This window comes from Anoplolepis gracilipes, chromosome 3 (genome assembly GCF_047496725.1).
Source record: "Anoplolepis gracilipes chromosome 3, ASM4749672v1, whole genome shotgun sequence".
Taxonomy (NCBI): domain Eukaryota; kingdom Metazoa; phylum Arthropoda; class Insecta; order Hymenoptera; family Formicidae; genus Anoplolepis; species Anoplolepis gracilipes.
In genome coordinates, this window is record NC_132972.1 from 10,727,274 (window position 1) to 10,744,889 (window position 17,616).

The following is a 17,616-nucleotide window of genomic DNA, read 5'->3' on the forward strand; positions in this document are numbered from 1 at the left end:
TTTGGCGATTTTACCTCATAATATTTGTTTCAGTAAGTTATCTACAAATAAAACGAGTTTCTCTATCGTAAATTAAAATGACAATATAATAATAATTATAAAATAAAGAAGCAAATATGTGCTTATTACTTTGTTACGTATTCAGTTAGTATTTATGTTATTTTCTAAACTACAATAGATGCTTTTTACTTGTTAGAAAAATATTAGAATTATAAAATAAGAAAAGACGTTATTAAAGTACTTAAAAGCATAGGAGTTTGTTGTATTCGGGAAATTGCACTTTTCTCGCACTATCAAAAGAGATTTTTCTTTTTTTCACTTTTTCTTTTCTTCACATAACAGTGTTTCTGTGCGAACAATTTTCTTCCTCTTGGTATTATTTTGTCAAGAAAGATTATATTACAATTTTTCGAGTAGCATGTCAATTGAAATATATTGCAATCCTTTTTTGGGACATATTTAAGTTATTTATAAATTAAATGATTCGTTTAAAGTTGCTTATTACTCGTGTTTTTTATGTCATCTTTAATTTAAAGAAGAAGATTATTGGAAATTCTGAATTAATTTTATGCTTCGGACAAGTTAATTAAATCTGCACGCGTTTAACGATCCTATCTTCTTTCCGATTATTACTATCGCGAATTTCAAGTCTTCATCACGGTCACGTATCTCTCGTATTCTTGCACAGCCTCCGTCGTTAATCCGTACAGCTAATCGAATTTACCGTCGCGTAAATCAATTGCTCGTCCGTCCGATATCTAATCTAGTCGCGGGACATCGTCGAGGATGAACGTATATTTCATAATTACTTCCACGAGGCACTGGGGATTCCGAACCCGAATGTGTGCCCTTTGTTATTCTCCTTTCCTGCCGATTCCAAGTTTCTCTCGCGCCACCGGAATCGAGGAAACGCATCGGTACGAGTTCAATTTCGCTTCTTAATCCACGGAGCTAATCGAGTCTATGTCGCGCCTAAGTCCCGTGTAAACTTCCGCTATCTCAGGACCGGTGGGGTTGCGATGTGCGGGGAGCGAGGGGAGACGTAGGAATATACGCGAACCGTAGAAGTCCGACGGCATCGCGGCGCCCTGGAAACGAGGGGGTTTAATCAAACTTCGTAGATTTTCCATTATGCCCGCGACTTTGCGCCTGGAGCGGCATAACTAATTCCATTTAACCTCGGTTGGGGCGCGGGACGGGTTGAGCTTAGGTGGCAGTGTAGAGGTAAATCACGCCGCCGTCAGGATCGGATATCAGCGCGCGCAGCCGCGTCAAGTTCTTCTAGATAAATGTTTTCCCTATATCTCAATTTGTTGAGAAGTCTGTGCACGTTCAGAAAAATAAAAAACAAAAAATTTAGGTACGTCTGAAAGGGTTACAGTCGAGAATTTTAATTGCTCGAAAAGAAAATAAAATGTATTTCTGAAATATTAATAAATATGAATGAAACCATTTATCATATTCAACAAACAATTGTAATATACTCTGAAAATTAAAAACTGTGAATTATTTTCTTTTTCACTAATTTTACTCATTTTATTCTCGTGCATAAAGTACACGCGCAACGCAAATGTATTAATTAAAATGTAATGTAATAACTTTCCAAGTTGTGCAGGCTAAAAGCTTTCTGTTCTGATACAATTAAGAAACATGTCTAGCTGCAATAATGCATTCAGGTCTTTAGGAAAATACTTCCGCAAATTGTTCTTATTTAGTACATCAACATGAATTAATGTTGTCGCCACGTTAAGTTATAATCAAGCCGGCTTATCGTGAATTTCAATTTTCCAGGAGGACAAGGATCTCGTGCACGAGTTCGTGCAAAATGATGGACTTGCCTGTCTTATCAAAGTCAGCAGTGAAGCCGACCAGAATTACCAAAATTACATTTTACGAGGTGAGTACTCTATTCATTAATCATAAAATTGAAGGATAGTTGCAATCTCCTCATAATCACTTCTGACTCAATAAAGAGAAGTTCTAGTTTTTTTTCTCGCTCAAACCAAAAATGTACATTCTTTCTTGCATAAAAGAAATATTAGGAAATAAGTATACGCATTATTCTTGAGTGAAGAGATGTTTAATTTGTTGTTTATTTTAGTACTTGCAAAAATTAGACAATAACTATATTAATATTTTTTTCATAATTATTTGACATTTAATACAAAAGCGTTTTGCTAATAAAAGTTTAATCAGATATTTTTATCAGTTACATTTTTTTTATGTAAAATCATAATTTGTAAACGATTGCGATAGAGCTCGTCATTACACTAAGAATTCGATAATAAAAGATAATTACTCTGCAACTTCCGCACAATAAAGACGGTGCATCCAATTAGTCGGCGGGAAAGTCGTACTGTAAACGGTCTCGTAAATTAAAGTTAAGGGAACGATGCGACCTTGTCGGCGTATACACGTGTGTGTCGAGATTTCGTGGTAGACGCGGGCGCTTCGTCGCAATCTCGCGCGAGTAACGATAAGATAATACCGGCATAATGCAGCCAGCGTTTAACGAGCGTGGCATCAACTCGGTCCTCGTCTTTGCTTTTCCAAGAAAGACGTGGCGACGATAATATTACCGTCTTAAAAGGCCCGGCGGGAGGAGGCGATATTGCGTGTAAGTGTTAACGCGTCGCCTTTACGAAAGCGTCGACACGTGGGAGCCACGGTGGCTCGTGACTACTCGTCAAACCGCGATGCGTCGCGAATTATGAATAGCACCTTTTGATCGCGTCTTTCGAGTGCAGCATCCCGGGAAGCGTGTTCAAGTGCTCTGTAAACTGTCGGCCTGACATGTAAGCGAACACGTTAATTCTACATTATATGACGTCGTTGTCGTGAAGATGAAACGATTCAAAGGAACCTGTAATGCAGAAATAGAAGAATAAATAGAAAATGTGATAAAGAAAGATTTTAGAATCGCAAACGCACACAATTTTGGAATTTTTTCAGGGAGAAAATTAATTTATCGTATGCACATTCAGACATAATTTGATACATAATTATAATTTTTTATTATTGTTGTTGCTTAAATTAGTTTACAGTTCGTAATTCCTTATTTTATAATGAATAATCATATTTGCTCTCGATAAATTTTTCAATTATTTCGATAATTCAAAATAATTAATTAATTTTAGCACGATTATAAATGTACTTTGCACTTTTGCGATCTATTTGAAGACTAGTATAATACAATAACGTAATAGAATATATGGCGCACATTCGATATGCTGATTGCGTTTGGTGCAATCTATATATCTAATCTTTTAATTAGATTGTCTCGTCGTAACTTATGACTCTCTCTTGTAATGATAACGGCTGGATTAATGTTTGTACCGATGGAACGCGTTTAAATCGCTTTACCGTCATTGTCATTGCTAGCACGAATTTTTCGCTGATGCGATTCACATAATTGCGCGAATACCTATTAGATATATATATATATATATATATATATATATATGTGTCAACATATGTAATATATATGTCCTCTCTATCTTTGTCGAGGTAAAACTTTTGAGGCTTAAACTGCATTAATGCAGAGTTAAATTTGCATAAGTTAGATATTGATTAAAACATGAATATATGAAAGTGAAGAAAAAAACTTTGGATTGTCAATCAATATTATTTCTGACATAATTTATATAACATGATTTGTATAACATAATTTTGACGGAAATTAAACACTGTTAGAATCTCGCAAACAAAATCGATTTAGCCGAATTGGATTTGGGAGAGTTCGTTGTGACAATAACTTATAGATTTGATTCGACAAACACTAACGTAATTGGTTTACTTTATTTACGATTTTGTTATTATAAAATCAATCATTTGAATTGCACACTGCGTAAATAACATAGATTTTTATTTGCTTTTTTTAGTCGCGCGTATTGTTTATTAATTAATTATATTATATTTATATATTAATAATTATTATTGGACAAAGAACTGATGCTATTTTCGTTTTGCCACTGCTTTTAATTAATTTTCGTTGAAACGGCTTCTACTTGCAAAGCATGAGTGTTTGCAACAGCTTTTTCTCATATTTTTCGCACACATTTTACACGCCAAGCGTGTTGTAATTTATTTAGAGCACAGCGAGCGGAGCTTTTGTTAGAACATGCGAGTTTTAAGCGGCAATGTGTGCGCGCAAGCACGTTTTTGGGCGTAATTTCACATGGGATAAAATCCGAGTAAACCTATGATCGGCAGAATTTACACGTTAAATTCCAGTCGCACCTAACTGCGGCCCGAGGACGAGCCGGAAATCAGTTTCGTAAACAACGAGGCAGCATAGTACAAAAATATAGGCAACGTCGTTTCGGATCGATGCCGAGATTGATAGATTTCCCATCGCTCGGCTGTAACGATAGTTTGTGCAACGTGCTTTTATTTTTCCTTGTATACATATCTATATTGGCAGAGATCTCCGTATCGACTTCTCTTTCGTTTATATTTTTGCATTGAAGCAAAAATAGCAAAAACCATAACACAGTGTGAATTAAAAGGCGAAATAAATGATTATATGACTACAATATTTACAGAGACGGTTTTCTACGAAAATCTGGGGAAAAAATATTGATTAATGCGAGAAAATATTTTGAAAGTAGATTGAAATATTGCTAAATAATATTATATATATATATATATATATATATATATACATAGACCTTTTCTTGACATTTGAAGTATTTTTTGAGCTTTTACGTTGTTTCGACGAAATCCATATTAGAAGGTACATTTACAATGGCCAAAGACTTGTTTCTCTTTATGCACGATTGTCTGTAACAATTAACCTTCCATGTTTAATCTCGCAACTTGTTTGCATTTATGCAGCACTCGGTCAGGTGATGCTGTATGTCGACGGCATGAACGGGGTGATGGAACATGGACAGACGGTGGAATGGCTGTATACGTTAATTGCAAGTCGTTTTCGGCTGGTGGTGAAAACAGCGTTGAAGCTGTTGCTCGTTTTTGTGGAGTACGTGGAAACAAACAGTCTGCTATTGGTCAGAGCTGTCAGAGCGGTAGATCAGGCACGGGGCGTGGTACCGTGGATTAACGTGATGAAACTCCTGAAAGATTATGATGCTGCCGATACGGAGCTGCTTATATACGCGACGACATTGATCAACAAGTGCTTGAACGGCATTCCCGATCAGGACACTTATTACGATCAAGTGGACTGCCTCGAGGAACAAGGTATGGAGGGCGTCATCCAAAGGTACATGTCGAAGCAGGGCACGGACCTCGATTTGCTCAGGCAGTTTCAGATCTATGAGGCGGTGCTGCATCACGAAGACGGTGACAGAGGTTCACCGATACGCCAATTAGATGATAATATAAGGTAAATAGCTTGAAAATTATATCGTGCATAGATAATTTTGTATCTGTATTTCTATTCTTTTTTTTTCTGTATATACATTAATTAGATATTATATAATTATTTGAAAAATATATTAAAGATAAATATTATAAATCAAACTTAGAGTAATGTGTATTATTTTTATTGAATGATATTTTTTTTAAATTACATTTTTGTGGACGAGAATTAATAAAAAATATTATTTGATTTAAAGATATTTACTTTGAGAGAATTTCAATTTAATATTTATCAAATACTTAACACTTAAAATTGAATATTTATTAAGAACAGTAAAACTGATAAAATTTTTAGAATGAAAGAAAATTGCCAAGAAATGTGTAATTAAAAATAAATAAGAAAGAACATTCTATATATTGAGAGAGGATATTATATTCTATTTTATGAAAATCTAATGAAGAAAATATTTTACATTAACTTTACAGAAAGACTTTACGGAATCGGAAGTCTTTAGTAGATTCTCACGAACGACGAAAATCTCGGAGGCATTCGACAGGTAATTCGCCCTTGTCGATGTCTTTGAATGCACGTCTAAGTCCACGGCTTAATCACTCTCTGGGTGTGAGCTCATTGAACAACACCTTGAACTCCAATTTACCAGACGATGACGACGAATCAAGTAGCTCTCAAAGTTCCCACGGTCATCTGGGTGAAGTTCAGCTTAACGGCAGTTATAAAGAGAATAAAGGTAATAATTCTTTCTCTGTCTGTCTCTCACTTTCTCTTTCTCTTTCTTTTGTTATAATATATAAATGTATATACTAATTATAAATACAATATAATTATCTACGAAACAAAGTTTCGAGATTAAACTTATTGTAGATAAACTATTTAATGAATTTTACTTTCGCAGTAATAAAGTAGGCATACTTTGTAGCATAAGTTTTGAATTATTTAGATTTGTCTCGGTTATAAGCTTCATGAAAAACTTTATTTACGTTTTGCTTGTTTATCACTATGGCTAAATTATCGGCTTTATGTATAGTATAACCGCATTGTTGCAGTGAGTAGCAGTGTAACGTCTGAATATATCAAAATTTTTAAATAGATAAAATAAAGAAATAAACTTACTTTATACTTTTGCAGAAATATGTTTCTACTTTATTTTTTAACAAAATTGATTAATTTAAACATTTTTTCTTGACTAAAGATTATACATTTAAAATCAATCATTTTTAGCCTTTTTTAAATTGTGTTTTAATTATCATAGTTATTTTTTACATCTTTTTTTTCATTATTTTTTAATAATATTTTGCATATTTTTATCAAAAACTGAGCTGACTATATATTAAATAAATTATAACCGTCGCAGATTGAAATTATAATATATAAGTAATAAAAATATAGAAGTAAAAATATAAAAGTCTGAAGATTAATTTTCCAAATTCTTTAGACAATCTCAATCGAAGTACATTGTAAATTGATTCGTTAGCAATTCGATTGCATGATGAATACGAACTTGGATGCCTACGGGGTACGATTCCCGCATCAGTGAATTGCCTACCAAGGCCTTGCGGTTTTCAGTTCTTTTGCGCATTTCATCGGAGACGCGATACGCAGTCAGCATAAATGTTCCATTAGATTTCTAAAGATATCAAATATACGTCAGATCAAATACAACATTATAAGTTGAATGTCTTGCGATTTATCTTTATACAAAAAATGCATATGTTCGATATATTTTTAAATAATGTATTATACGTTTATAGTACTACAATGAATTATTATTTCTCCAATTTTTATTCGCTAAACTTGCGGAGTAAAACTTAATTTAGATTTTGAAAAAATTTGCTTCTATATTTAATTCATATTAAAGTTAATTTGATTTTTTAACTATATATTAAGGTGTATATAATGCGATTTGTTTTAATGAAAAATGGAAAATATATGGCATGTTTCAGTGGATGTTGGTGTTACACCAGCGCTGAGACGGCGGAGAGAACGTGCGGAAAGACAGAGAAGCTTTATTAGAGAGCAACAAGAGGCTACTGCAAACATGAGAGCTTCTCTTGGTCACACCGATGAACAAGAAAGTGAATACTTATAAACCATTTAATTGCTACATTTTTATTGCTTTAATTTATTTTATTTTTTCAATTATATCTCCGATTATTATTGATAATAAAATTCTCGTTCTCGCAGAAGAGAAAGCTTGTTTAATTTTATTTTTTACACATTTATTCGCACGATTTAAAAGTAAATATGTTAGAAAATAAAATTGTATATGCAGATTTCTTGTGAAATGTATTCGCGCTTCTTAAATTAAATTTTTATCTCAAAATTATTAGGCAAATTGAATGAAACATATTATTGGAATTCTTATGCACGTATGTTCTTTAAAATTAGATGCACAAGAAGATGTCATTACAATGATAATAAGAACGTTCTATCGTGTGTGTTATTAAAGGTCAATTTGCATCGAACAGTCTGCGATACACGAACGGCACCTCTTACGAGAGAAACGCTGATTCTCCCTCGAACAAGTTGTCTAGAACGAACAGCAGGAAGGACTTGACGCCCTTGATGAATGCGGCGAACAAGCTCGACTCGGAGGAGAAGAAACCATGGTACGGCAAAAGTCCCAACGAAGGTGTCGAGTACGACGAGAGTAATCACACTGACGAAGATGGGGATCGTCGAGTGGTTCTACAACTTAAGAGGGAAGGTACCGTCAAGGATCTCACGCAGAAGTTGGCGGCACAGAATCTTATACCTAGCAGCCCTGTGGAGGAGAAAGTTTCCAGGTAATTTCGACAAAGGCACAGTCTTCATTTCAGATGCATGTTGCTCGATTAATTTATCCTTTGCAGCTTTATGTGTTTAAGCTTTAATGTGAATTTTGTTGCGGCATAAAAACTTTAAATACATGTAAGCCTAATCAATATTTAAGAAAATAATTACATAAGAGAACAAAAGATCATTTAAACTTAAACATTAAAATTAAGAAATAATTCTTCTAAAAATTATCCTTACTGATATAATTTATTTTATATATATATATATATATATATATATATATATATATATATATATTTTGCATTTTATTATATTTATGATATTTGCATAACTTGAAAAAGATATTTTCTATATAAATTTTCACTACTAGATGTTGCTCTTATGAACACATGATGTTATTTTAATTTTCATTTTGATATTTATTTATATCAACAATTGTATGTACCCCTAAAAGTTTTCTTATTAAACGCGAAATATTTTTGAACGTAAAAGTTTGTTCAACTTTCATGACAAGTGGAAGTGGAAAATAGCGTATTAGGATAACGCGAGGTATTGACAACAGCAATAGTACTTGATGGCTGGAAGAGTTGCACAAACTTTGTCGTACTCGAGCCGGAAGTTCCACCGAGTTAATTTTACGCAGGATATTGCAAAAGTAGCGCGGTTCGTATAAAAGTTAGTTCTTCGTCGCCGCCGGATGCGAAACTTTCAACAAAATCGATAAGCAGCCCTATATCTTGAATAAGTTTTGTCGTCCTCTAAAAATATCTACTTAATACAATTGATTAATATATTATTACAATTTATGTACTTTAAATATATTACAGTGTTGGTTCGGTGATACTGATTGTACAAGCAAATTATGAAGAAAATCGGTTGAAATATTTTTTAAAAGATTGAATATGGCAGATAATTTGATTATTACGGTGATTTCCATGTTATAAAAAACATTACTTTATTAATCGTCAGAATTAAACTAGAGATTATTTATATGTTTAACATTAAAATTTCAATTTATTTATAATCATACCAGTTTTAATTCTGCATATATAGATAATTTAATTTGCGTAATAATTCAATGAATCAATATTGTCAGGTAAAATTAAATGAATATATATTGATACTATTTGATTTTAACTGTTTGTTGTTTTATGATGTTTTACTCACCATTTCATGCTAATTTGAAAAATATGTGTACTTGTAGCATGTGTCATAAAATGTATCATGCGATTTTACGATCCAGCATTTTTTACGCGTATCTTTAGAATAGGAGACATGAGCGGGCTAATTTCGAAGGCAAAGGAGGGCCTGGCAAAGTCAAAGTCAAAGGCGGACGTTTTGAAGTCACCGACCGGTGACAATCTGCCCAAGCTGCAGGAGACGAAGAAATCCGAGAACGAACTGCACTGGGAGGAGCTGGTGAAGAAGCTAAAGAGACCGCTCGCGCTCTGCGACCTGGACTTCACCGATCTGAATTCCGACGACGAAATTGACGTGCTGGGATCCGCTAATGTGACGAACGGAATACCACCCCCGCCACCGCCGATGGTGCCTCCGGCTGGAGACACTCTGGCACCCCCGCCACCGCCGTTGGGTGCGAGACTACCACCGCCACTTCCTCAGGGTCCGCCACCGCCTTTCGGCGTCAACCTGAAGATATCGAGACCGTCGCCGCCGACCAACGAGGCGCCGAAGAGTCCACCGTTGTTGCTCGCGAAGAAGAGCAAAAAGACTGTAAAGCTGTTCTGGAAGGAGGTACGGGACGATCCCAATATTCTTGCGCGGCTCGACAAACACAAGATGATTTGGGACGAGTTGTCACCCGTGGCCGTCGACACGCAGAAACTCGAGCACCTTTTCGAGAGTCGCGCCAAGGATCTCATCACAAAGGTGAGTAATCTTCATATCCGACTTCCGTTGCGACTGCGTAGTTTTCGTCATACGAACCGTGAGTTTCATCGTTGAGCGAACAGCTGAGGAGAATGACATAAAGAACGACTCTCGTTAAACAATGTCTAGTTCCTCAGCTTCTCAATATATGTTACACATTGTAGTTTTGTACGTTTCAATTTTTTTTAACGATGTCATTATTTATTGTTCCAAGAATAATGGCAGTGTTAGTTTATTTTGATGAAAAAATCGCGATATTCACCTAGTCACACATGGGTGTGAAGTTAGCACCTCGAAATGCAATTTTTATAGTTCTGATTAGAGTCCTAGCTTCTTCTTAAAGAGTTTAAGAGTTCTTTATAAGAAATAAAAGGAGTTCCGTTGATTAACGGTATCAAATTTTAATTTAAAAATTGAGGTACTAACTTCACAATTCATTTTTTATCTTGCTTCATATTGATTTGCTTCCAATGTTAGTTATTTTGTGATTAGTCATTAGTTTTTGTAAGAAAAGCAGATGTTTGATCTTTATTCAAGCAAGGTTGGCAGAAAAGAATCTTTCTGACACTAAAATTTCGACGTGCATAAAGCACATATCAACAATTCTGTGCACACAAACTTTATATGTTTGTTGATTCAACAATTTGAGGTTGCATGCATTTAAAGAGGATGATATTTTTATCCATTATGTTTCCATTAATTTGATGCATCGTATCGTTTATAATTTTAATTATATTCAAAATTGAAATTAATTATTATACATTGCTGCGTGAGATCGTAATAATAATTGGACATAGTTACAATAATGAACAGAAGTTAAATTTATGATTTGTTTTAATTGAGCATAATTATGAAACAATTACATTTACAATTTCCCGATTTTCCAAAATAAAATTTTATATTAATTTAGAGAGAAAGGTGAAAATAAACAGTAAATATTATTAAAGCTTTAAAGTAGTTATTTAGTTTATTTTATATTGCAAAGTTAATCACTTTTTTTCATAATTATTATATATTCAGCGAAAGTAATCGGATCAATTATTGATTTATTTCATCAGATTTGATTTATTTAAATTTTTGTTAATGTTTTATCTATTTGTAATCGATGAAATATTTATGATAGTATTAATGAATTATTTGTTGTGGAAGGTATTATTTCTCTTTATATATTAAATTTTCTCTGAATTTTCACATTTTATTCAATCTTTTTTTTTGTTAATTAGATTAATTTTTGCTAAGTAATATTAGAACTATCTATAGTTAATAAATAAAGTTTTTTTTTAAATTATATTTTTTCAATTGCAAATAATAACAATATTCCAACTGTCACCCTTTTTATTTAAGCTTAATAGATCCCAAGTGTTTGTAATTATGTTAATCAGTAAATGAGTAGCGAGGATATCAAAGAAAACAGCTTCTGAAATGTAGTACGTTGGTTTTTAACCTTTTTCGTCACGGTTGGTGTCGCAAATTACGTTCTTCATCTTTTGTTTATGCAGCAACTGCTGCATTTATTTCTACCGTAAAAGAAACCACTTTAACTGTAATTATGCATGCCTCAACTAAGAACGACGCAACGAGCTTCTTGATTCATTTATATACATATTCATGATTCATCTTTTACATCTTCTAACCGTAAAATTGAAGAAAGTAATTAAATGCGGTGATTATTTGACTAATGTATACCAGCTTTGAAACCCAATAAATTTTAATTAAACTATAAATATAAGTTAATATTTCAAGTTAGAGTATTTAATAGGGTATCGATTTTAGTACAGAGTTTTCACAACTAAACTTAAACAATTTTTTAAATGAACACTTCAATCTTAGAAATTTGTTTTTGATCAAAGAGAAAATCAATAAAATTTAGCACAAGAATCAACACAACATTATAACAATTATATATACATATATATATATATATATATATATATATATACACACATACACAACATATATAATATAATTAAAAACAATTTTTTTCTCTCTCTCTCTCTTATGTTAGAGAAGTATAAAAATTTTTCGCCGATTGGCATCGCAATTGAGTAGAAAATAGCGTCATTAATTACCGCAGTAATTATACGGCGCGATTATATTTCCTCTCACTTGTATAATTCGTACGTGCGCGCAACTAAATCGCAGCAAGTGATATCGTACGGTAATGAGTGCGACCGGGTTATATATTTTATATTTATTTTTTGAGCATAAAAGCTGCCGCCTTATTCCTTCGTTCCGGCTGTTTCCGACGTCACTGTTCCTCGCCCTTTGAACTTACCTTAGCACACCGATAATTACAGTCGACCTGCGCTCGTAAAAAAGAGCGAAAAAATGGCGGTGCGCCAAGAAAATCGCGAGTTTTGTCGGTGACGAAGGGTGTAAGAAGGAACAAAGGGTATAAAAGGAAAACTCATCTTCGACGCGAATAATGATGTTGTACACTGTTACTCGTCCCGTGACGTCGTAAATCAGGACCACAAATGACGCATGTTTCAAACTAATAGGGAGAAAGCTTGGAAAAATCAGCGCATCAAGTGCGTCACAAAGTAATGGTTGTTGTAGAAAAGCTTGAGATTATATGAAGGGATTATAACATTAGAAGGATAACTATTATTCTTGAGTGTTATTTATAGACAAAGTACAGAATTATTTTTTAAAATAACGCGAGATATATAAATATCTTTAAGAAAATAAAAGTTACAAGATTTTTTAGGATGCGCTACTAAAAATTTATATAATTTAATTCTTAGTATATGATTTTTCTCTCTCTTTCTCTTGTTCTTCTTTCTGATATTTTTAATATTAAAATTAAATATCAAAAAATATTATATTTAATATAATATGAGCGCAATAAGTTCAATAATAATGATATTTTTATCAAATATTTTATCTTTTTATATGAGAACAAAATGTCAACATTTCAATCATGCCATTTTGTTGAAATATGATTTTATATTTGTCTATTTTACTGTATTAGATATTTTCTAAAATATATCTGTATTTTTTTATACTTCCGTAAAGAGAGATGTATATTAAAAGTGAATTAAGTAAATTTTTATTCATTTTAACTTTCGCTTTTAGTTTTATATTTGCCCACAAAGGTATTATTATCAAATTAGGATTGTACAATAACATCTGCTAATTTAATAGTAGCGGTTAACCGTAACTATATCGCGTGAGGATAACGGTTATGATAACGGACTTGAATAACGATTATTACGATGGTCAAATAATAGCGGGTTAGTGATGGTGATGATGGTTTACTGCAATACGACTAATCTTCTTCTTATATTCTTGGCAATGTTGTTGGTGCTCGCACGAAAAAAAAAATGAACGAAATGGCATGCGGAATTTTACAGGAGGTGAGTCTTAATTCCTTAACTTTCCGCGATTCTGTTGATATACGTGCATGTGTTTCGAGTGGATCTTCTCACGAGTATATTTTGCTGTCTGGCGCGATCGATCTCATGCCGATAATAATGCATTAATTAATGGAGATAATATTTCGCGGGAGATAATATTTCACACTCCTCGAAGAGACTACAACACGTACTTTCACCAGTGTAAATCTCTCTTGCGTTTGTTATTCCGTGCACATTCCTCATCGTAATTGATCAACCTACTAAGGATCAATTAATGGGGAGATGTTACTTTTAACGTTGCCGTGACGGTATGGGTGATTGGCAATTATAATTTTTGCTTTTGTTTCACACGCATCAGGTTTTCATCGAAGCATGTAATGACACCGTGTCAATCGATGAAACGATGTTTATATATGTTTTGTTTATACATAACACTTTGTTTTATTTTAAAAACTACGCAAGTATTTTCTGACTTGTATTTTTCAATTTTATTTTTTATTTTCTCACATATATTATTAACTAACTTATATTTAAAAAATGACTGATGCAATAAAAAATGTAGCTTTTAGTTTAACTTATTATTAATATTTAAGACATTATGTATATTATTTATATAACACTTTAAATTTTTTATCGAATATTTTTTTGTTTTAATTAAGATATTATTTTAAAGTATCTATATTTGATTTTTCGCTACTTTGATTTTATTTAATTTATATGAACATTCACATAATTTTCATTTTCATACATAATGAGATTATTTTCTGTAACAAGTGAAGTATGGATCTCTCTCTATAGGAGAATAATTTTCTATAAAGAAAATAATTTAATGATCTTATCGTTGCATGATGGTTATTGAATGGATATCTATTGGATGCATAAAACCGTCCCAATAGCTCATCTATGCAGCTAAACAATTTTTTATGTAAGCATTCAAAGTTATTCAGACACATGCTCGAGCACATCTACACATAAACACACACAAATATACATACATATCCTGACTTTTAATAGAAAAGTTACATTTATCCCGTTTAATAGCATTCTCTGTACATTTCACATATGTATAAAGTTTATTCATGAATTTGTGTGATGTGTTCCAATATTTTATAGCTTTCCGTATGTTCGTATGTAGGTATTTGTTAATGCACGGTAATACAAATACTAATTGATTTTAATAATCTCAAATATTACGAATAATAAAAATGTTAAAAGTTATATATCATGCACAAAAATTTCGATATAAATGAAGATTTTGTCTATTGTTCTTGACAAGTAGAAGCAGCAAGAAATGAACAAAAATAAGGAAATTATCGTGCTGAATCACAAAAGGTCCAACGCTATCAACATTGGTATGACAAAGCTGCCGCCACCAAGATCCATTAAAACTGCAATCTTAAAAATGGACGCCACAATCATGAATAGAGAGGGCATCGAGGTGAGAATATTGCATATATATCTTTTTTATTTTTTATCTTCGAGTTTTCGTTTTATAATAATTACTCGCGACAGCTATTAAAATCTTACATAAAACTAAAAAATATATGTGTAAATATATATGTATATGTAACATTACAAAATCATATATATGTATGCATGCAATATTTTGACCGTTTTATATTTTTTGATGAAATAAAAATTATTCCAAACAACTTTTACACGAAATTGGGATAATTGTTAGTTTTTATTCTTTGATTCAATATCGCAGTTTGATCTCACATATATTCTTAATCTATTTTTCGATTTTTCTTTGCGTATTGAACGTTTATCCAAATGAATCACACCGATCCTTCTTTAATTTACGACCGAAAGAGCATTTTGCAAATTTATCAACTTCTGTTTACGATCGATCTCACAATTCAGTTGAAAAGCACTCTTGTATATCTTAATTTTCGAATTTATTATAATTTCTCTAATTTTCAATTGGCTTTTTTTCTTCGTTCATTCCCTTCCTGCCACGAAATCCTCTCGACAGAAACTTTTGACGATGCTACCCACTAAGGAAGAAAAGTCCAGGATACAAGAAGCGCAGGCCGCCAATCCTGATCTTCCTTTAGGATCGGCTGAGCAATTCCTTCTGACTTTGACCTCCATCTCGGAATTGCCAGCGAGGCTGAAACTGTGGGCGTTCAAACTAGATTTCGAAAACTCTGAGAAAGTAAGTAAACAAAATCTTAACATTGTGCATACCTTTTCATATTTTTTTTAGTGGATAATTACAATTTAACAATAAATTTCTGTTGATTTCGCAAATTATCGATTGTGTAAAAGTGCATTTTTTGTAAATTTGCGATTGTGGAAATTCTAAATTCTATAACTTGCCATTTATATAACGTATGTCAATAACTTTGTAATTAGTATTCTTTTCTGAATGTATGATACATTGTTGTTTGTTCAAATATTATTTAATTAAATAATTCTATATATGATTGGGATATAGCAGCTTATCAATAGAAATATGTAATACAATAATTTAAACTTTAAGTTTTAAGAATAAATCATAATTTTCTTTTTTTTCTTTCTTTGATTCATTATTTACGAAGCATAACAATTTATTGATATGCTTGAGCAAACAATATTATTGATATGCTAATGGTTTTTAATTTGAAATGGATATTATATTCGCTCGTTTAACTGATGTGCATGAATTGGCTTTTTTCCTTTCTCCTCTTTTTCTCTCTCCTTTTCTCGATTTTGCACACGGATTTCATCGCGAGCGTGAAGACGATGGGAAGGAATGCTAGCAATGCAGTCAGAGGACGTCGGTAGCTAGAAGAGCGTTCTCCGCGCGTTTCTTCAACGACAAAATCGCGAATTCCGATATTGTACAGGAACTAAGAAAGGTCACTTGACGACCTGGCTTCCTCGGTGTCGCTCGACCGTATAGCCATAGCGCGAGATACCTCTCATCGGAAACTTCGACTTCTTGTATCTATTTGCATATTCTCGAAATGTATGAGATACACTATTTCTTAATTAAACCGATTATTTCAAAAATGCATTGCTAAAAAATTGATAATGACAGAGTTAATAAAAATACTCCTGAAAAGTATTATAAATTTAAGTTGTAAAAAAATTCAGCATATGTAAATTTAAAAATTTTTTATTCATAAATGTACGGTACGAGAATGCCACTTCATATGAAGACTGATTTTCTCTTTATAATTCAATTTTTTTTCTCACTTCTGGTTAGAATGCTTGAAATTCGCTACTCTGGAATTCGTGAATTAATGATCTCACAAATTCCAGTGTGCAACAATGTGTGCACAATTATGAAAATCGATGCGATAACGAGCGGATATACGAGACGAAGAAATAAACGGGGTGGTTTTTGTGACTTTCAGGAAATCGCGGACCCTTTGATGGATCTGAAGCAGGGTATGGAGACTCTGCGTGTGAATAAAACGTTCCGTGGGATTCTGAGCACGCTCCTTTCGATCGGGATATTTCTCAACGGAAATGAGGTGGGTATTGAATGCCAGCCAAATGATATCCGCGCTTAATCCGTCTGTCCCTGTAATCTGGCAGAATCGTAGCAGTCCGTAGCTCGGCGATATCGATAATTTCGTTCTAACTCCTGGCCGAGGTGCCTCACGTGCCACTTGGCTGACTGCCACATTTTTTCGAAAACAATCTCGGTTTAATACGAAGTTTTATTGCAATTACGGCTCGCTATTTATTCCTGGAACGGCGCTGGAATTTTCAAGAGTTATGACGAGATATTCACTGTATTAAAAAAGTTTATCGCATTTTCCGATGGCTACATTTGCATCGAATTAATTTCCGAGCGATGCAGTGAATTAATATAAATATATACGCATTATAGAGGAATGAAATTTTTATCAATATGTAATAGAAAAATTGTATGTTGATAAGTTGCAACTTACTATATAATTTTTCTATCACATATATGTATTATAAACATGTACAAAATTTATATAAATATTATACAACATATTATACAAAATTAATATGTATATATTTTACATTCATTATAAATATGTCGTCTTTAATTCTATTTATCGTCTTAAATATATCACCGCGTTTTTAATTTTAAATATAAAAATGAATACAAATAAAATATATAAAAATATATAAAAATCCTATTTAAAGCAACGCAATTTATTATTGAATTTAAAATTATTAAATTAAAAAAAATACATATATATATATATATGTATGTATTTTTTTTAATTCAATAATTTTAAATTCAATAATAAATTGCGTTGCTTTATATATATATATATA

The 17,616-nt window shown here is 32.5% G+C and overlaps 1 protein-coding gene across 5 annotated transcripts in view; it reads left to right on the top strand.

Moving 5' to 3' along the window:
- The window catches only part of LOC140664241 (FH1/FH2 domain-containing protein 3-like), a 162,719-nt gene that overhangs the window by 128,604 nt on the left and 16,499 nt on the right, over positions 1 to 17,616 (top strand). For 4 of the 5 annotated variants that reach the window (XM_072889185.1, XM_072889184.1, XM_072889186.1 and 1 more), the window contains 9 exons: positions 1,792 to 1,897; positions 4,837 to 5,347; positions 5,809 to 6,071; positions 7,285 to 7,416; positions 7,791 to 8,127; positions 9,385 to 10,009; positions 14,648 to 14,806; positions 15,344 to 15,526; positions 16,713 to 16,832. In XM_072889185.1, coding sequence (XP_072745286.1) covers positions 1,792 to 1,897; positions 4,837 to 5,347; positions 5,809 to 6,071; positions 7,285 to 7,416; positions 7,791 to 8,127; positions 9,385 to 10,009; positions 14,648 to 14,806; positions 15,344 to 15,526; positions 16,713 to 16,832 — 2,436 coding nt within the window. Of the gene's footprint in view, positions 1 to 1,791; positions 1,898 to 4,836; positions 5,348 to 5,808; positions 6,072 to 7,284; positions 7,417 to 7,790; positions 8,128 to 9,384; positions 10,010 to 14,644; positions 14,807 to 15,343; positions 15,527 to 16,712; positions 16,833 to 17,616 lie in introns of those variants that run through there. The other variant, XM_072889187.1, reaches the window with a different exon arrangement.